We start from the raw sequence: 17,070 nt of genomic DNA, 5'->3' as shown, positions 1-17,070 counted from the left end.
CTCACACTTGGTTGGCAAAAGAGGACCAAGAATCTAAGTATTATTTTTTCACAGGAGAACGGAAGGGGTTACTACTAGTTGATGCGCCTACATCTATTGGAATTAATCTTGCAGTGGAGGTAAGCTCATGATCCACAATTTTATTCCTATACTTGTATTGGTTTCAAACATTTGTTTGCAAAGCTCCAATCTAATGTATTTTGGTAAATTCATTGCACATATTCAAAATTTGGAACGGATTTGGGATTTTCATGCTTCTATTGGTGTTGTGCTCCTATGGTACATATTTAACCATAAGGTTTTGAGGCTGCAGTAGACTGATTCTGACATGTTTTGTCCAGTTGATGGCATCAGGCAGTGATGAAGCTTTGGAAAAGGCCAGGCCTGTGCTTTCTGGTATTATGCATTCTGACTAGTTATTAAATGCTTGCATGCCACAAACTTTCCTTTTGACATATGACTCATGAAGTCCTCACATGAGCAAGTAGGTTTGTGGTTTATGACATCTGTGTATGTAGCACCCAAAGGATTGCTACCATAGCTCTCCAAGTGAAAACAACATCGCAATATCCTGCTTCACCACCTTAGCATTGCCCATAGGATGAATGGAGACAAGAGTAAAGAAAGGGGAGAATGGAAAACACCATAGGAGAGGGAAAAAGGAAAAGAAATAAACAAAGATAAGAATAATAAAATGTGACTTTGTTTGTGTGTGGATGCAAGCAAGCGAGTGAGAGAGAGAGAGAAAGAAAGAAAGTTTAGTAGAGTCTTCGGGTCTATGAGACTATGAGAAACCTGATACAAACAAGCTGAAAGGGTGGAGCTACTAAACAATCATCACCCATAACTACATGCTATATAGCCATAAGTACATTAATGTGGAGTAATCAGCATCAATATGACCCTCGCCATCATCACTAGCATCAATTGCCATCAAGGTACAAGCAAAAATAGGTGAAAACAAGGCGAACTGCTGCTGCTCCCCGCTCCTCCTGCTCCCCTCCTCACTGCTCTCCTCGCTCCCTGCTGCTGCTGCTCCCCCACTCCCTGCTGCTCCTCCTGCTCCCCCCCTCACTGCCCCCTCCCTTCCCTCCTGCTGCTGCTCCTCTCCCCACTCCCTGCTGCCTCTCCCCCCGCTCCCTGCTGCTTGCCCCCTCCCTTCCCTCCTCGCTGCCCCTCCTACCTGCCCTCTCCGCCGCACTGCCCCTTCCCCCGCGCTGCAGTCTCCCCCCCCTGCGCTGCAGCCTCCTCCCCTCCCCCGCGCCCGCTGCTGCCCTGCGCTGCAGCCTGCTGCTCCCCCCCCCCCGCACCCACTGCTGCTCTCCCCCCGCTGCAGCCTGCTGCTCCTCCCCTGCTCCTGCTGCTGCTTTCCCCCCGCTGCAGCCTGCTGCTGCTCCTCCTCTCCTCTCCTTCCCCTCTCCTCTACTCCTCTTCTCCCCCTCTCCTCCACTCATCCTCTCCCCTATCTTCCCCTCCTCTTCCCTCCTCCCTTCTTCATCTCCCTCTCCTTCTGGATTACCCCTATTCTCCTATAGGGGTCTCCTGGGATTCAGGAAAGCGGACGGAGTTTTTATTTTTTGTGTTTGAATCGACCAACACACCTCGATTGACGAATGGGTTCCCATTCAGTCAATCCGTCTCTGCTCACACCGGCCGCAAGAACTGTCACTTTTTCAAAAGATGAGCTACAGCAATTGCAAAAGGATTTCGAACATGAGTGTTCCACAACTCTCTTCGCACGCATTCATGGCTCACACCCCTCCAGGTTACAAGCTAGAGATTGGATGCTGTCGGCGCTTCCTCAGGACCTCGCCCCCCACCTCAAGGATGTTTGTTTGTTGGGACGGGGTTTCTTTCAGGTGTGCCTAGATTCCCCGGATGTCACGAGAGACCTGCTTCAGGCCGGGTTTCTACTTCTAGGCTACAGGAGGATCTTCTTGTTTCCTTTCCAACTGGGATTTGACCCAATTGAAGAGGACAAGCAGGGAGTTTCTGTTTTCATCAGGTTCCCTGGTCTTCCCTCAGTTTATCACCAGCTTCTTTCAATTATTGGCGAGAGGTTTGGTGTGGTGGCAGAGATCCCCCCTCTCCTTGGCGAGCCCTCTCCGGCTCCTGAGGCGGTCAGGATGGACGGGGTTCCCAGGGTTAGGATCATTGTCCAGGACGCCAATATTTGAGATGACCACATCATGCTACAGCGACCCGATGGGTCTTTCTTCCGCCAGAGATTTGAGGTTGCAGGTCGGCAGGACGAGTGCTGGATTTGCAGATCCTCGGGGCACTTCGCCAGAGATTGCCCAAAGAAGAAAAAGAGGCCCACAAAGCAACCAGCTCGTACTAGCTTCTTACGACAGAGAGCTGGAGCAGGACATACCGCTCCACAGACACGGGCTCCCCCCTCTCCTAGGGCCTACTCGAGTCCCTTCGGCACCCCGCGCCACCTCTGGCCCACGGTGGGTTCCGGTTGCGGCTAGGCCCTCTACTCTAGTTCACTCCTCCACCTCTTCGGAGGCTACCCCCTTGGAGCCTCAGGAGGAGACTACTGTTCAGGAGCCTTGTTCGACTCTACCCTTGGATCATGCTGTACCTTCCTCAGCAACGTAGGTGGTTGGCACCTCGTCTGCACCACTTTTTGATGAGGATCCAGTACAGGTGCCTCTCTCTTTGGACAGAGGGAAGGGGGTTTTACATTCTCTTCCTACTTCGGTAGGAATCCTTCGTACCCCATCCCCAGGACTGGCTCAGCGGAACTCTTTTTTCACTTTGGAGGACCTCTCTAGCCTCCCAGATGATGATTTTGTACCCTCTACTTTTGGAGAGCCAGTTATTGGCTTCCCTGTTGAGAGATCCTTCTCTCTCTCACTTGTGGACTTTCCTCCCCTCGAACCTCGTGTGTATGGCAGGAGGTCTGCTCTGGTAGAGGCTTCTGTTTCCGCCACCAGGTCGGGTAAGGTATTCCAACCCACTTCCTCCCGCCGATGAGGATAGCCAGTTGGAATATACAAGGATTGGGCGGTATCCCTCATCGCCGTCGCAGACAGCTGATCAGGAATCAGCTCCATCCAGGTGTTTCAGGCGGTTCCCTAGATATTCTTTTTCTTCAGGAACACAAACTGGATATCAGAGATTGGTCCAAGTCAGGTAAGATGCTCTCAGGCCGAACTTTTTGGCTTCCTGCCTTGGGAACCAGAGGAGGTACATGCATTTCAGTTTCAGACTCTGTTCTCCCTCTGGTCATTGGACATGGTACCATAACCCCCTCCAGGGCCCAGTGGGTTTTACTTCTGATTGACGGACGTAAGGTTGGTTTCCTCAACCTTTATGCTCCGAACAACAGAGGGGACCGTGTTTTGTTTTGAAAAGAGTTGCTCTCGTGGGCTGATATTGTGGATTCATGGATTATTGGAGGTGACTTCAACATGGTTGATGCACCTTCGGATAAGAAAGGGGGCAGAGAAGGTGGTATCCACTCCCTTGAGAGAGCAGCCTGGGATGCCTTCTTGTTCAGGTTCAGTGGCAGAGATGTTTGGTCAGATGATGCATTTCTTGTTCAGTCTCAGTCACTTTTGTTTTCATGGTCGAACCATAGGGTGCAGATTCCTATCCATGCTCGGATTGACAGATTCTATGTGGGTGACTGGGCTCTTGATAGAGGGCGGACAGTTTGCATTGCACCTGGTGTTTCCACTTCAGACCATTTTCCGGTAATTTTGTCCATTTCAGAGCCTCATCTGAGAGGACGGTCTCACGGTATCAAGATCCGAGACGTAGTGTTGGAGATCTGGGTTTCTCATATGCAGGGGGGGGTGGCCGGTCCTTCACATGTGGCCACAGCACTTGACAATATCAGTGACTTCTATCACTCAGTTGCTAGTGCTCGGCGAGGTGAAGTACTCAGGCGAGAGATCGGTATCCGCCGGCAGTTGGCAGCCCTTCAGAGGGAGGAGCAGAAACAACCTTCAGATGCTTGGATACAGGAGCGCCTTGCTGCAGCAAGGGCTCACTTGCAGACCTTGCTTGATTAGAGAGCAGAGTATGCCTTCCATGCACCGATGTTGTATTGGAAGGGGGAAATCTGTCCATGTGGAGCCCGAATCTCCCAAACCACCAGGATGTGTGGACATACCAGCATCTCTGGTCACCCTCAGCTGCTAGGACCATAGAGGAGGACAGTGCTAAACCATGGTAGTGTGCGGCATCCTAAAGTGCAGTCCATGTACCCTCTGACCCAATATATATATGTGATGGCATGGAATGCCGCATCAAGTTGTAGTGGAGACGACCCAAACTCGGCTTGAATGATCTAGTGAGGAACTAATACCTGAGCCCAGTTGGCCGGACCAAGGAATCGAATAAGAGGACCTTGGTCTAGGGGTCCTGGAAGTGTGACTGGAAGCAATGCTCTCCAACTTGGCTAAAGAGGCATATCCTCTCCTGAGAGACGGGTCTGCAACGCTGGTCTCATTGTAAAAATAGGGCCTAAAAATAGAACCCCTAAGTAGGTGTAAGACCAGACAATCTCAACCCGCAATCCTGCTAGAATATGAAACCAAGTTGAGTCAGTTTGGTCTGTTCTAGTGTGTTCTTGTGTGAGTTCTAGTCTAGTATGTCCTATGGATGCCACGCGTCACGTTGGGAGTTATCCCATATGCATAGGTATTCATATGTGTGTGTGTGCTCTATATAAGAGTTGTACTTGTATACTGTCAAATCAATCAAGTATCAAGCTACAAGCTCTTTGGTCTACACGTGAGTACTTTCATTTTGGTTCATTGCTCTAGTCATTTCATTTCTATTTTATTATGTCTCTCTTTGAGTATCACTTCCTCTCTCCCTAGCCTACCCTCTCTCTCTCTCTCTCTCTCCACCATGTGCCCTCATGTGGTATTAGAGCCTCCCTTCCTACCTTCTCCTTCTTCTTGCTCTATCTAGAGGATGAGAGAAGCCCGCAAATGGAAGCTCCCCTCTCCTCTAAGGTAGAGCCTCCCTTCCCTTAGCCTCATCATGGTTCCTCGCCATCAAGTACTCTGGTGTCCTAGTGATTGCTCCTGGTCCTCGTTTGTGAGTTCAGCTCACTCCCGCATCAGTTCGTGGTTCTCCCTCAGCATTGGTGGACATTCCTCGTTAGTTGGTCGCCAGAAACTTGTTTTGGAGCAGTCCAGTGGCTGTTTTTTTACCTTTTGAGGTCCGATTTTGACGTTTTTTACATTTTGGCAGTGCCCAAACATAAACGACCCTGCCCCGCACCATTTCGAGAAACAAAAAAATTCAGTTTTTGTTCGTACGTCCGTACAGACATCCGTACGCTCATACGGACCTCTGTAGGTGGATGTGCGACAGTGCTAGGAGTCGGTACAACTTGTCAGAAGGCGAGCAGTTTTAGGCTATTTTTTGGCATTTTTTGCTCAAATTTGAACTCCCGTGACCTCCGGTACATTGACTTGAGGCTTCCAATAGTGGGGAATACTCTTTTCACACGTCATCATCTCCAACATTGTGACATTTCGGTGTTTGACTGTCCTGAACTGTCAAATATCATTTCTCTGATCTCGGTACATTTCGGTGACTGCCTCGATTGTTGCTGCGCCATCTGATGCCGTCTACTACTGTTGCTCTTGCCCTCAAAATCCACGCCAAAACTTGCTCGCGATTTTGCCATAGATTGCCTCTCTTACCATCTTCATTCGAGCTGTTGGTGCTCATGGATCTAATTTGAGCGGCCCACGATTTGCGTCTTCAACTGGGAAGCTCCCTTGAGCATTTGGTGACTCTCCGATCGGCACATTGAGAGTCATGACGTTATCTCCCTTGGTAGCTGCTCCTATGGCCTTCATTGACACATCATAGGGCATCCTCGCTTGGTTCTTCATACCTCTTTGCATCAGGATGTGCACACTCTTGTGCGGTAGCTACTTCGGGTTCATGGGTTCTCTGCCCTTACTATGCATAAAATGAATGAAATCTTTTATGTTTTTTTATATGTGAGAGTTAAAGGTTCTCTACCTTGAGTAGTCTCTAAAATGATGTATTTTCTCTTATATGTTTGGTGTGTGACTCCATGTTCCTAGTTAATCCTTGGAGTCAAGAGGGGGATGTACTGTGGGAGCCATATATCGGTAGTGATAGGGTCTAGTTATCAAGCCTGGCATATGAGTTCTAGGATGTTGGTGCAATGGTCTAAACCTCTGAGTTGCTCATGCATCCACGCTGAGACATTAGCCTCTGAGTCATGTTTGGGATGTAAAGCCATGTGAGTGCTCAGTCGACCTCTGAACCATGCTCAGACTTCAGCCTCTGAGTTGGAATGGGAGCCATGTCTAGTTCATACATTGCACAGTTTAGTAGTCCTGTCACTGTCATGTTCTGCCCTTGGTTCCATTCCAGTAGTCTCTCACCTTGCCTTCATGGGGGGATGTTAGAATATGAAGCAGAGTTGAGTCAGTTTGGTGTGTTCTAGTGTGAGTTCTAGTCTAGTATGTCCTATGGATGCCATGTGTCACATTGGGAGCTATTCCATATGCATAGGTGTTCATATGTGTGTGTGTGCTCTATATAAGAGTTGTACTTGTCTAGTGTCAAATCAATCAAGTATTAAGCTACAAGCTCTTTGGTCTACATGTGCGTACTTTCATTTTGGTTCCAAGAGCGCCTCATACGACGCCTACACGACTTGGGTTATGACCAAGAGATCATTTGGGCATCCATCACCATCATTGTCTCCGCAAAGTTCATGACAGCAGTATCTTCAAAAGACATGCCGAAAGGTCGAAATATTTCTGCCCTTTGGGAATTCCCCCTCTGTCGCAAACACTGTGACCAAAGCATGCAACTGAAGAAAGAAAACATACCCTAGTGCATCCAAATCGTGTGACCTCTACTCTATATAAGACATGTCCACAGATATATCTGGATCAACAAATCCTATCTAGTGGGTACTAGTGTAACCACCAAGAACAACTCATTGACTACTACATTTGCCTTCTCTAGACTCTTCTTCCTTGGCCAACAACTCATTTTCAGATCCGCCTTCTTCTTCCTGCAATCTTTCATAGGATGTCCTAGCTGATCACAGCAATAGCACTTTTTCTCTTTCTTGCCCTCGCTATCTAAAGAGTTTCCATCTGAAGAATATTTTGGCTTTCCCTTCTCGTTACCCTTCCCTTTGTTAGACTTTATGAGAGAGTTTCAGGCAGAGTTCGGGCAGGATCCAAGTGGACAAATGAGATCATGAGCACTATTGGGGTTAAACAAGGGTCTCCTTTATCGCCTACCTTGTTTGGCATCTACATTGACGAGCTTGAGACAGTGATGCAAACATAGGGGGGTGTAGGTTGCTCTCTTGCGGGCACACTGATCCAGATATTGCTCTACGCAGATGACGTGGCTCTCTTGTCTTCCTTGGCAGAGGGGCTCCAAAGACACCTAGACGCACTACAGTCCTATGAGTCTCATGATTTGAAGGTCAACCTGGATAAAACCAAGGTCATGATCTTCAATACATCTTGAGCCATCATGCGTCAAGAGCGGTTCACATTTGAGGGGTCACCTGTTGAGATAGTTTCATCATACACTTATCTTGGGGTTATCTTTACCGGACCCAGCTTCACACTGAGACCCACGATGTAGGCACGCTTGAGCAGAGGGTATGCTTCATTGGCCAAACTAGACAGGTAGTGCTTCCGCTCGCACTTTCAGGATCCACGCACCAAGGGGTTGCTTTTTGACTCCTTGGTTCGCCCAGTGGGGATGTACGGCAGCCCATGTTGGGGGCCAGACTTGTCGAATACAGAGTGGACCCATGTGGAGCGGCTACAAGTTCTCATGTTATCACGGATGATTTGTGGTAAGCCATGTGTTCCTCACCAGATCATTCAGGCTGAGTTCAGGTCACCCTCTTTACAGCTATATGTTGCATTTCAGGTCATCACATATCTGTACCGAGTTAGGGAATATGGGGATTACACCTCGGGGCATAGCAGGCTACCATGGATAGTTCTATCCTCTTCTATGGCTCTTCAAGCAGGAGGGGACTAGAGGTGCTGGTGTGCATGTACAGAAAGATGATTTGAGCGATTGGGGCTCCACACGGATAGACCCTCGCTCAGCCCCCCGCTGCTCACACTCAGCGCTCCCTCGCTCAGCCCCCCGCTGCTCCTCGCTCCCCGCTCCCTCGCTCACGCTCAGCTCACCAGATCATTCAGGCTGAGTTTGGGTCACCCCCTTTACAGCTAGATGCTGCATTTCAGGTCATCACATATCTATACCGAGTTAGGGAATATGGGTATTATACCTCAGGGCATAGCAGGCTACCATGGATAGCTCTATCCTCTTTTATGGCACTTGCAGCAGGAGGAGATCAGAGGTGCTGGTATGCACGTACAGAGAGATGGTTTGAGCGACTAGGGCTCCACATGGATAGACTACCTCCCTTCCAGTATAGCATGGACGCTCCGTTCTCTCCCCTCTTATCACACGAGGTCAACCAAGTTATTCGTGAGGATCTGCTACAGCTATACACTTTTCGGACCTGGTTGGAACCGAGTGAACTCCAAGTGAAGCTTAGCTTTTACAGAGATCACTTCTTACATATCACAGCGGAGGGTTTCATTGACCCACCAGGATACACACAGATTCACATACCCCACTCGATGAGGATCTCTCTTGGGCAGTTGTGAGTCTCTTCACACAGACTTCACATCGAGAGTGGCAGAGCAGAGCGACTACCCAAGGAGCGGCGCATATGCACACTATGTGACATATAGGAGGTTGAGACAGAGGAGCATTTCATCTTCAGGTGTCCTGTGTACTATGAGATCCGAGGATGTTTCCACTACCTCTTCATAGATAGTTATGGGATTTTAGCCCATTTCCTCTCCTACCCAGACCAACGGTGTTTGGCAGGTTTCATTCATAAGGCACTTAGACATCGTGAGAGGATCTCCGAGCACGGAGACAGGAGCAAAATTCTTCCTCGGTTGATCCCTCTCAGAGCTCTATCACGGAGTTCTTTCAGCTAGATCACATGGACCCCAACGAGATGAGGCCTCGACATGACCATGACCCGGAGCCCGTGACCCAACAGGTCGGGAGAAGAAAAGGGTTTCTCTTTTTCTGTCTCCTTTGGAAGGGGGGAAGTTTGCCAAATTCGATTCTTCTGCCTTCCCTTCTTCTTCACTTCAACAAGATCTCTTTCGTCAACTGTGCGCTGACTTAAGTTACCTCATCTTCTGCTGCTGGATTTTTCTTACGGAAAACTCTTTCCCCTGAACCTTTTCTTCGGAGCATTCGCCAAGAACAACAACTTGGTGTTTGCCTTTATTTTATGGGAAGAGTTATGACGGTGGCTTCTTTGCAAGCCTGGTCTTCAGCTACTGTGGGTGCTGGACAGATTACTTCTTTTGTGTTCATGGGCAAGGGATTTTATTTTGCACATTGTGCCTCTGTGGACACTGTTTTTCACTTGCTCACTTTGGGAGGAGTCCATGGAGCAGGTCACTTTGCAGTTGTCATGCCTTGGGATCCTCTTTTTGATCCAGCGCGCTCCCTCCTCCACTTCTGTCCCATCTGGGTTACTCTCAGAGACTTACCCGTTCCACTTCTTCAGCATGTCTCTTCTATTGCAGCTCTGCTTGGCCATGTTCTTTTTATTTCGGAGCAGGATTTCCTAGTTGCAAGCAGAGATATTCGGGTATGTGTTCTTTGGGATATGGAGCAGCTCATACCTTCATGCCTCGAACTGGATTTTGGATTTTCGCATCCTCTCCGGATTCCTCTTCGTTTTGCCTCCTTTCCCAATGCCTGTTATAAATGTCGCCAACTTGGCCATTTTGCCAGAGCATGCCCCTCTTCTTCTTCTTCAGCTCCTGATCTACAGACTCCTGCTCCTCCTGTTCCGATTTCTATGGTTCCTATTTCTTCTTCCATTACACAGGCAGTCCGGCATTTCAAACCTGCTAAAGTTTGGAGGAAAGTTCAGGAGGCTCAGTTGGTTCAAGATTCAAACCCTTTTGCTGTTTTATCAGTTCCGGATCCATTCCCTACTGTGCCAGCTTGTCAGATTCCTTGTGATCTAGTTTTTGCTTCTGCTTCGACGTCCGAAGATGTTTTGACAGATTCTCCTTGCTGCAAAATTCTGCTGCTATGCAAGAAGTGGAAGAGAATCTACAGTCTTCTTCAGCTTCAGATACTATTATTCACGATGCAGATATTGTTATTCAGTTTCACGTTCCCTCCCCTGAGAAGCCTGTTGATATGCCGGCCCCTTTACAGAGCCTCTCAGTCTCGGATCCACATGTTACCTTTTCCTTGGAGTCTTTTCACCCTTGGTTGCAGCAGGTTTTTGACCCTGTGGTTCAGAAGTTTCAGCTGCCCGCTTATATTAAAAAGAACCACAAGGGCAAAAAATGGGTGAGAGAGAGAGAGAGGACCTGCAGCCCTTGCTCCAGCCTTCCCATCAGCTCCCTAGCCTCTTCAGACCAGCCCGTTTGCCTCAGCTACCTGCTGCGCCATATCAGAGTACAAAAAACGGTGTTTTGGGGCATTAATTATGTGCCGTACAGCCCGCCATAGCTCTGTACAGTTTCCGTACAGGTGTACGGACCTGTATGGGCCTGTCCCACCCTGCTCAGGCTGCTGCTGCCAGTTGATTACCTGCTCCTGGGTCGCTTTTGTGCAGGGGTTTTGCTCACGGACTGCATCTATACGCTGGTTCTGAGGACTCTCTCTTCCCCTTTCTCTCCTATTTGGTTTTTGGGTCCTGTGTACTCTTTCCATCGCCAGAATCTCCTTTCTTTTTCTGAAATATAGTTCATCTTGGAACTTTTACTGGTTTTTTTCTCTTTTTCTTCTACAGAACTTGTATTTTCTTCTCTCTAAATCCCTAAATCTCTCTTTTCCCTTCTTCTTGGGCACTCTCGATCCGCCAACAGGTGATACAGCCGTGCTCTCTTCAGAATGTATCACATATTCCTTTCAGAGCTTCACATGTTTCAATGGACACCTCTTGGGAGATTTTGGCTAGCATTTCCTCTTGGCACATTTGGAGAGCCAGATGCACAGAGGCCTTGGATGACACCCAGATACACCCATCACAGGTGTTCACGGGTATTTGGAGTGACACGGTTCACACTTTGATAGCCATATGGGCTAGCATGCAGAGCCCTTCATGGGCAGCCTCTTCTAGGAGGACTGTATTTCTTCGAGTTTGGAGGGGTTCTCCCTTTTTCTCGGAGGTTGCTACCGGATTGAGATGGCACTATCAGCCCCAATCCTTTCTTTTTGGGTCTTGAGCTTTTCATGCATTGCATGGTGTATCCCGTATTCCCGTATGGAGCTTGCTCTAATGATTTTATTTAATACTTAATAGAAGTCTCTTTTTTGCCAAAAAAAAATCTCTTTCCCCTTTTCTCCTTGCAAATACACTATTTTCTTCTTCTTTGTGGGCTGTTTTTTGGGACTGTTTTTTCTCTATTATCACTTTACAGGTACCTCCCTTTTTGGGTTTCATCTTCTTCAGACAACATCGCTGAATACTCTTATGAAAAAACTTTTCAAAAGGATCAAACGGTTCAATGCAAAAAGCAAAAGCAGGCTGAGGGTCAGCATGACCCAGTGCATGATTCTGTTGAAGCACAACTAGTTTATGATGTCATGCATGAAGGATTTGTAGGCACAAGGAAAGAGTGGAAAGACTCTGTTCCATCGGTTGGTCTCATGGTTGAAGTGGATGAAATTGTGGATCCAGTAAGAGAATATGCCAAAAATGCAATTATTTTATTTTTCCCAGGTCGAATGTCAGCTGCTGCAGAGGTAGGCAACTGGTTGACCCGCACACTGGTTGGTTCGTTTGTTCGGAAGGTACACTATGCAGCCAAAGGTTTTTTTGAGGTCATTATGGTAGATGAGATTCACAGGCAAATGCTTTTGGAACATTCGCCACTCTTTTTTGGGTAGCAAATGGTGCACGTTTTGCCATGGTCTCCCACAAGGGATTTTCAAGCTTTGATCCGACACAGATGTCCGGTCTGGGTTGAAGTTGTAGACTTCCTGCAATGCATGGCTTCACTCTTGCCTTTGTAGCAACTTTAGGCAAAGTGGTTTGCCCACCGCGGCCTAACAGCAACTCTAATCGATTTTGCATTCTTTGGGATACTGATAATCCCACACCAGAGTCTTATTCAGTCACGGTGAACAATGTTGACACGGGAAGTGCATTTTATAAATTGAAATGGGGATTATTTACAGGGGCTTGCTTTGAATGTAAAAAATTTGGGCACATGGCTTCGTAGTGTCCAATGAGTTAGCATAAAATGCCTCCTGCCACTTTGCCCGTTTAGATGCCCAATAAGGATGCTCTTGCCTCTATTGGGAATAAAAATAAAGGTAATAGACAGTTTTTTGTGAATCAAGATAAAGGCAAAGCTCCAGTGGTTTCAAATGGGACTGCTTCTTCCCCTTCGCTTCATGCTATTCAACCCTCAGCAAAAGGACCAAAAACTCCAATTGATGGATGGCAAAGTCCAAGAAAAGTTATTTCTATTCGACGACCTCCACCCCCTCGCACTTGGAATGGTACATCTTCTAGTGGAAACTCTCCAGAGGTCAATTTAGGAATTGGGATCACATGGGCTGCAGTGACAGCTAGCAGAACCCTCTTCCCTGAAGAAGAGGTTGCTGCTTTACTGTCTACTCCTCCTTAGGCGGATGTTTCTTCTCAGGGAAGAGGCCCTGACCCTGAGGCAGAAATGTAGGGTTGACATCCTAAAGGTTGCTGCTGTACATAGCTGTTTCTCTCCTATAAATATCTGTAAATATGACTACTCATATCAAATGCTTTACACTTAATGTTTAGGGGATGTGTGACAGTAGGAAATGGAAATCTATGTGGCTGTATATCAATAGATTTCAGCTTGATATAGTGGCATTACAAGAACACAATCAACATGTTTATGCAGGAAAGACAGGTCATTACTGTGGCTATGATATCTTCTATGCTGGGGAGCACTCTTTCTCAGGTGTAGCCTTTCTAATTAAGCATGAGCTTCAGCCAGTTATTGCTTTAAATGACAATCAAGGCAGATGGATTATTCTTCAATGCATCATTCAAGGCAAGGTGTTTGAATTTGCTTCTGTCTATGCACCTCAATCTTCTCGGGATAGAAGTGCAATTTAGGATGCCATGCAACGATATCCATGGAGATATCATGCCTTTATATGTGGGGATTTCAATAATGCTCTGCAACAGGGTGACAATACATCAGAAAATACTAATATCAGGGTGACAATACATCAGGAAATACTCATATGCTAACCCCTGAAAGGCATGCATGGTCTCAATTACTGATGCATCTTGATTTGGTTGATCTTTGGAAGGAATTGGAGCCTTTGTCACCAGGATACACTTTCCAACATAATGCCCTTTCTTCTTATCAAGCACGTCTGGATCGTTGATATAGTGTAGCTCCGCAACAAAATGATGATTTTACATGCAAAATGTGGATTGACTATGCCTTTGTGCATTCAGATCATGCACCGTTATGGTTGAGGTTATCTTTTTATGATATGCCACATGATAGACTGCCTTAAAGGCGACATCTGATTGTCAACAATAGCTATTTGCAGCATGTTGTTTTCAAGGCAATGGTTACTGAAGCATATCAATCTCTGTCTTCTTAGAGCCACTTTGATATTGATAATGCATGGGATTCTTTTGTTTCCAAAATGCAAGTTGTAATTAGAGGTTATGGCAAGTCTTACATGAAGACTCTGAGAGAAACTGTTGCTCGGGCCAAATTGACTTGTCAAGACCTCACTGAACTGAGTCATCTTCGTCCCTTGTCCTTGCATGAGCAAACAACACTATGCCAAGCTAAACATTGTCTTCAAATCAATGATCACTGGAAACTAGCTAAATGGGAGACTAGAGCAAGACAAAGAGCTTTTACAGATAAAAGCTGCTCTTTCAAATAACTTTTTAAAAGCTTGCATCAGAAGAGATTAAAAATAAACATTTGCAGGGTGCTTCTACCTGATGGTTCATGGACTACATCACTGTCACAGCTTGCTTCTGTTTGTATACATCATTTCTTTGAGCAGTTTGGTTTTGTAGATCCTTCCTCGCAGCAGGTTTTGTCTGCAAGAAATTTACTTTTGCTTCATGTTTCTCCTATTATTTCCACTACTCAAGCTTTGGAATTAAAGGAACCTTTTACTGAGAGGGAATTGTCAGATGCAATCAAATCTTGTGGTAGATGGAAATCTCCAGGATGGGATGGTCTTACAGTTGAGTTTTTTCTAGAATATTGGCCTCTTTTGAAGCATACATTGCTGCATATGGTGAACTCTGCTTGGCAAAATCAGAAAATGCCAGACACATGGAAGAGGTCTTGTTAAACTTCTTCCAAAAAAGCAAATTTGTGAATCTTTGGCTGATTGGAGACCTATCACGCTTATGCCAGTCATTTACAAATTTACTACCAAAATGATTGTTGATCGGCTAAAAGGCTATTTATATGATGGGTTGCATCCTGTGCAATATGGTTTTGTTTCTCGTAGGCATATCACAGATAACATTGCTAATGCTTATGTTGGAATTGAATATGCCAAATATATGCAGCAGGATGTTTTGCTATTGCAAGTTGATATTGCCAGAGCTTTTGATACTGTTAAGTGGGACCTTATTTCATCAACTTTGCAGGCCTTGGGATTTAGCACAAAAATGCAGCAAGTTATCAATTGGCTATATCAAGATAGTAAAGCTGCCTACATACTTTCAGGGGATATTTCTACAACCTGGACTCTTGGTTGTTCTGTTTGGCAAGGATTGGCAAGGATGTCCCCTCAGTGCTTTACTATTTGCCATAGCCACTCATCCAATGCTTCAATATATGGACCACCTTTTGGACACTGGCATGTTGCATGGATTGGAAATTACTGGCAGCCGTAGCATGATTGCTCAAGCATATGCTGATGATTCTTTCTTTACCCCGAAAAATACTCGGAGCGATCTCTCCATGATTATGCAAGCTCTTTCTACATATGGTTTGGCTGCTAGTCTTCATGTCAATCAAAAAATGACAAGAAAAGTCTCAATTTACTTTCTATGCATCGTCTCTGCTCTCCAAAGATGCACGGGAGTCTGAACATACTCAATATTCAAATGCATATACTTGCTCACAGGGGGAAAATGATGTTGCAGTTTATGCAAGGGGATCAGCCTTGGGCTTTCATGATCCGCTCTCTTTTGTTGCATATTGATACTTCTGCTTTTGGTCATTGGCAGCCTACACAGTGGGATTTTCTATTTGACTCTATTCAAGGCAAGATCAGAGGCTGCTCTTTTGTCTCTCATTTGCTTCTTGATTGGAAGCATATTTTATCCCACTTGGAATGGGATTCTTTGTCGGGAAATTCCTTGAGGGCTGAGAATATTTATTGGTCCAAAGTATTCCACCCTCCTTTGGCTATACAAGAACCGAGGCCTTCTTATTTTATATCTTTCAAAGGCATTTCTTCCGCCTTGGATTTTTGACAAAGCAAATTCTATTTGGCATATGGATCGCCCACTAAAGTGGTGGAGAAAGCGGCTGCGTCTCCTTTGGCATTATAAAGTCCCTCTTCGCCAACAGCTTTTCCTTTGGCGAGTCCTACTTGGCATTTTTCCATATGGGCAGTTACTCGTGCATAGTCATATTGCTCCGGCTATTTGCCACAGATGTCTACATTCTGCTGAATCTGTGCTTCACATCTTTTGGCACTGTCCACACACTTGTGATTTCCTCGCTCTCATTCGACAGGGACTTTGAGCGAGATTTCCTACTGTTACTTTTGGCAAGTTCTTCTGGTTATTTGGTTTTCATCCAACTAGACAGGGTTTTGATTTATTTTTTGTTTGGGTGCGCTACTGGGCATTGTGGACTCTATGGATGGATAGAAATCATAGTCTTTGGTTATCCTACTTTTCCATCTTTTGTTTTTTTCAAACGATCTCTGCGGCAATCGTTTTATGATTTCTTTCAGACTCATTTGATTGATCATGATGTATATACAGCTTATACTAAGATTTTCAGTTGAGTAGTAGTTACTCTGCTTTTGAAGTAACTATGAATGTAATTATTTTACAGTAATAAAATATTTCTTCTCACAAAAAAAAAAAAGTGTGTGTGAGAGAGAGGGGTGTGTGTGTGTGTGTGTGTGTGTGTGTGTAGCATGCGTGTGAGCAATGGTAACGATGGAGAGCTTTGGAGCCCCCGCAGCCCTGGTCGACCCTTCGTCCCCCTTTGTTCCCTCCCTCGTTTTGCTCGTACAGCCCCCGTCTTCCACCTTGCAGCCTTTATCGCCATCCATACTCACGTCAACTGTACGGAATTCTGTACAGTCCGTACAGCCCCCTGACCCCTGCAGTTATCTACACAGCCTTCGGTTCAGCCCTTGGTACAACCCTTCGTCCAGGTAGACGTGGTGCAGATGCTAGTACCTGCTTCATCTGTACCTGCAAAATCCGTACAGATTTCCCTGCCCATATAGCCCGTACGGGCTTCCGAAACATCTTTTGATTTTTATGCTTCCTCTGTTCCTCTTGCTCGAGTCTTCATTCGACGGAAGCGCGGTGCTTTGCCTTTTTCATCCTCTTTCAAATCGGCAAAGCTTGATCTCGCAGATGGCCCTTCTTCTTCCTTGCAGCTGGATCTTCTGCGTCAGTTATGCTCAGCCTCTGTGACAGATGTTCCTTCATTAGGTTCCTCGTTTGTTTGCTCTTTGGATTCTGCCCTTCTGGTTTCAAGTCTTCGACAGGCTCAGCAGTTTGGAGTCTGTCTCTACTTTATGGACAGGGTTCTTTTTGCTGCTCAACTTCGTCGTTGGGCTAAAGCTACAATGGGTCCAGATTGTATTTCATCCTTTGTCTTTCTGGGCAAAGGATTTTATTATGCCCACGTTTCTTCGACTGATGTAGTGGAGTGACTAGTCAATCGTGCTGGTGTTCCTGGGGCTGGTTTCTTCGCTTATGTGATGCCCTGGGATCCACTTTTCGATCCTCCTGCTACCCTTCTGACTCACTGTCCGGTTTGGATT

The 17,070-nt window shown here is 46.3% G+C and overlaps 1 protein-coding gene across 1 annotated transcript in view; it reads left to right on the top strand.

Moving 5' to 3' along the window:
* LOC147901170 (ketose-bisphosphate aldolase class-II family protein) overlaps positions 1–17,070 on the top strand; it is a 386,949-nt gene that overhangs the window by 37,463 nt on the left and 332,416 nt on the right. The window contains exons 5-6 of the mRNA XM_087375500.1: positions 55–119; positions 342–396. Coding sequence (XP_087231626.1) covers positions 55–119; positions 342–396 — 120 coding nt within the window. The remainder of the gene's footprint in view (positions 1–54; positions 120–341; positions 397–17,070) is intronic.

This window comes from Dipteris shenzhenensis, chromosome 6, assembly GCF_047967505.1.
Source record: "Dipteris shenzhenensis isolate YYH24624 ecotype China chromosome 6, Dip_SZ_1.0, whole genome shotgun sequence".
NCBI classification, from domain to species: domain Eukaryota; kingdom Viridiplantae; phylum Streptophyta; class Polypodiopsida; order Gleicheniales; family Dipteridaceae; genus Dipteris; species Dipteris shenzhenensis.
Note: the sequence above shows the minus strand (reverse complement) of the source record. Positions and strands in the feature narration are given on the sequence as shown.